The sequence below is a fragment of the Nematolebias whitei genome, unplaced genomic scaffold, assembly GCF_014905685.2.
Source record: "Nematolebias whitei isolate Nwh7 unplaced genomic scaffold, NemWhi1 Nwh_scaf_4962, whole genome shotgun sequence".
Lineage (NCBI taxonomy): Eukaryota > Metazoa > Chordata > Actinopteri > Cyprinodontiformes > Rivulidae > Nematolebias > Nematolebias whitei.
In genome coordinates this window covers 1-4,348 of record NW_023623507.1, presented here as the reverse complement: position 1 = coordinate 4,348, position 4,348 = coordinate 1, and the positions used below count along the sequence as shown (strand labels likewise).

Here is a 4,348-nt window from a genome sequence, read left to right as displayed (position 1 = left end):
GTTTCCTTGACTGATGAAGCCTTCCGGATCAAAGGCGAAACGTTTCAGCACAAAAAAAGAAACTGTCCAGATGACCTGACTGAAAAATGTTGGGTATTATTCTGCTGTTTGCGTTTTACTGGACATTTTAGTGCTATTTCAGATTCTTCAACCACAGTACGAATACAGTTTGGTATTATCAGGTGCTATCTGCTCATCTGCGCTTTAGTTTCGTTGGTTTTATTCTGCATTTAGTGGATGAGCTCTAAATCCTACTACAACTTTTCAAAACGGCCAAGTTTGAATTGTAGAAAACTGACCCGCGAAGCATGTTGCGCAGCCAAAAGTGAAAATGTAGCCTCCTCAACGGGGTGAGTGCGGTGTCGGTTTTCTATCCTGGCTCAGGTGAGTGTGTTTTGGTGAAACGCAGCTAAGCGTGCCCAGTATTGTGTAACATTTTCCATCGTGCTCTCGTTTCAGAGGCACAAACCCGTTTGCCACGGTAAAGCTTCGCCCCACGACGACCAATGACAGATCTGCTCCTCAGATCCACTGATGGAGGCAGAGTTGGAGCCACACACTCTGAAGTTAACACACGGAGGCAGGATATAAAAGTTTGTTGTGCACTGACCTATGAAGGCCTTTAGCCTGATGGACAAAAAAAAAAATGCTTGAAGATTTTAATGTAACTCTTTAATACATTTAAATAATTAAAAAACATAAACTGGAATGTTTGTTTGAACACATTTTGTGCAGTCATCAGGATAGTATGTTGTTTTGTGTTTGTACTGTAAAGTAAAAATATAAAAAGAACAGTTTTAGAAGAAACCAATGCTCTAAGCTGCAGCCAGTATCTGGTTTGATTAACGTAAAGACCATAAAATAATCAACTAGCCTCACTCGTGTCCTGAAGAAAAGTTTTGTGTTTTGTTTGTTTAATTATGAGCTGCATCTGACTTGTTGTTCCTTCTATAATTTGCTGTCTGCTCGGCTGTGTGCCCATTTTCATCACCAGTCTGCCGTTTGTCCACATTCTGTATATGAAATGTGCATTTTATTTAATAACGGGTGAGAAAAACAACTACATTCAGCGTTATTTGCTCTCGTTTGAACATTTTTTTAAAAAGTTTCCACTTGTATATTTTGTGTTTGTTTTGTGATCGCAAGGAGTAAAAACAAGTTAAGACACGATATTTGAAAAGTTTTTTATTATTTTTTTTTTTACTGATGTCTTTTCTCTTCACAGCTCTCCTTATAAATGTTATTTTTTTCCACTACGTCACGTGTTCAGAGGCAGAGAGTGAGGAGGAGGAGTAGGAGGAGGAGGAGGAGGAAGAGATAGAGGTGAGAGAAATGAGGTTAGGGAGGTTAGATGAGGAAGAAAAGAAGGAAGAAGGTGAACTGATATGTGAGCATCCAAAAAAAAAAAAAAAAAAAGTTGAGACAAAATGCACAACTGAATGTAAAACAGATGAAAACAAAAAATAGATTAAATGAGTCGTGAACATCTACACCATTCACAGCACTACTACCACCTGTTTTAAAACTAGACCACACACTTTCCTCATTATTCTTAACCCTAAAATTCACACAGCATTTATGGGTAACTATATATAAAAATGAAAAAATTATAAATGAAACATGTCTTTTAGTGTCTGATTCCCCTCATGGCAACTCCTCATTAACCTTTATTTTTGTTAGTGTTTTTATGTGGAGCAAGCCTGGTCTGACTCCGTTTATTGGGGGGTGGAGGGAGAACAGAAGAGCTTGAAGGTGGAAGTTACAAAATATGAATGTGGGGTCCATGAGGAGGAGGAAGAAGAAGGGGGTTCAGATGCCCCCTACTCGTGCACCAAGGCCTCAAACTCTGAAAATACAAAGAAAAGTAAAACAGGGTCAAATAACAGAACTACCATATTTTTTGGACTAAAGTGCACTTTAAGTGAAACAAAACAGTCAGATAAGTCAAACTTTATTTACCTCATTCATAATAACCACATAAAATCAGCTCGAGGTCAGTGAGCACAACCAGAATTAATACATAAGGCTCACTGTCGATTGAGAAAATTAAAGGATTTTAAATATGCCTTATAGTCCAAAAAATAGTACTTTGTTTAATATTGCACTAATACTAAAAAACCACTGCAGTCTGTCTTACAGTAAATCAGTTTAACACAAAACAGCAAAAAATAATAATAATTGGGGGGTGTCTTGCTCATTAAACAAATCAAGCCTCATTATCTTTATGAGCACAATACTTAAGATTTATTGTCAGTAGTTTGTACAATTGGTTGTAGCAAACTGTTACAATCTGCAAAATTGACATTGCAACAAGAATAAATACTTTAGATATATTGGTGCTCCTTTTTCCACATGTGAAATATTTAAAGCTTTGACATCTGTCCCCTAACTCTCACCGTCAATGCCGATCTTGCCATCACCGTCTTTGTCAGCAGCTTGGAGGAATGCTTTTGTCTCTGCATCAGTCAGATCCCTGCCTTCTTTGGAAAACCCTTTCAGTACAAACCTGCAAACAGTTGAAGATGTTGTGAGTAACGCTTGACAATATGTATTATATTTATGAGGTCGTGGCATCTGCCTATTTGTGCTTTGTTTGACATTCTTACTTGAGCTCCTCCTCCTCTATAAAACCGCTACCGTCCACATCCAGAACCTGGAAGACCTTCTTGACGTTCTCAGCTGACATGGCCTTCATTCCCACCGTTTCAAAGAACTTCTTGGGTTCAAAGGTTACTGCTACAAAAAGTAAAGTAAAAGATGCAGTCTGAAACAGTAGAACATTTTAGCCTGCGTTATAAAACTTAGGATTTAAAGATGTTCATCAGGATCAGAGGCAAATCGCATGGCACTTGGTTTCATTGCTTTGTTTTCTGCTTACAATAACATATTGACCTGGAGAAAATAAAGTGGTTACAGACCTGCGAAGGCATCAAGACCTTTCTTGATGTCCTCAGCCTTTAACAGGTCTGTCATTACCATTCTGCCGGCTATAGAGAGAAACAAAGAGAGCATACAAGGTGCAATGTCAGAAATTGTTTTAAAAACAAGACAACGCCAGATATGAACACACATGAAAAGACAATTAGAAAAGGTTATAAAAAGTAAGCCTTTAATGAACTATGTTCCTGTAAGTGTGTGGAGAGTTAAAGAATAAATCAGAGACCCAGGTTAAATATAGTTATTAAAGAAAATGAATAAAGTATTTTGACAAAAACTGATGCACTTTAAAACAGGACCATTCAGACCCTTAAGTGACTGAGAAGAAATGATATATTAAGAGATTTAAACCCATAAAACATCAAACAAAATACAGAAACAAGAAGATTGAAGAACTGCACCATTTTCCAGGTTTTGTCCCCCCCCCCATCACCCTAAGAAACACGTGGTTGATAAATGTATCACGTTATCCTTTGCTTTAAAATGTAGCTGGAGTACTTGTGCGCTGCAAAATCGTTAACTACCACTAGGGGTCGTAACTTAACTAAAATAACTTTTTTGTTTCCTTTTTTAATTAACTTTGGGTAATTAGCAGCAGCTGCTAGCAAGAAATAAATCTGGTGAATTAGTTATGAGTGTCTGTGGGAGCAGTAGGATGTCTGTGTGTCACAAACACTCCGTCTTAAAGAGGATATCTGACACCTGCACAGTCCTGATGATCATTTCAATAGTTTGTATGTTGCACTGCATTGAGTCCAACACAAAGTCTGCCCAAAGGACAGAGTGACAGAATAAGAAGAGAAGTTCGCAGTCATCCAGCTTCTCTCTGTCCACTCTACTTCTCAGCTTTCTTGACACCTATCATGTATCTGCCTTTTGGCAGCAAGAGCTAATTAGCTCTTTTGGAGACGCTGTGCTGTTTCTCCCCCAGCTATTAGATAGTGTCTTGAAAATAGAAAATCATCAGATTAAGATGTCTCGGTTCGTTGGGTTTAGGCAGAAAGATTTGCTTAACTAATTTAATATTTTTTGTAAAGTTTTACTGACACTTGCAGCCTGTCAAGTTGTTCTGGATCTTCATGCCCTCTCAGTAGGTTCAAAGGTACTATACCAGGAGAGAACAGGTTTGAAGGCTCAATCATCCAAGTAGATAAATCACAAAAAATGGCTAAATCATGTCATCTCGAAAGTTTGCACATCAGTCTGTCATTTACTTTAGTTATTTTACAGCATGACAATGTGAATAATAACACATGAAGCTTTAAATGTCCCAGAGATAGACAACTTTACAATTTAACCCACAGCAAAGAATATAAACTTTACAATGAGTTGTTAACTTCATGTTTTAGCACCAAGACATGTCAATTTATCAAATGTCCTCTTCAAATCGATGAGCAATTCTGACCTTTAT

General features: G+C 37.6%; 1 protein-coding gene across 1 annotated transcript; it reads right to left on the bottom strand.

Annotated features, from left to right (window-relative positions):
- Positions 1-1,729: 1,729 nt before the first annotated feature.
- Positions 1,730-2,987, bottom strand: LOC119429659 (parvalbumin-7; the record flags this gene model as incomplete). The annotated part of the gene is given in 4 exon segments (XM_037697243.1): positions 1,730-1,846; positions 2,397-2,506; positions 2,607-2,736; positions 2,919-2,987. Coding segments are annotated over 4 exon segments (335 nt in total), but the record flags the coding sequence as incomplete, so codon positions are not given.
- Between the last annotated feature and the right edge of the window lie 1,361 nt (positions 2,988-4,348).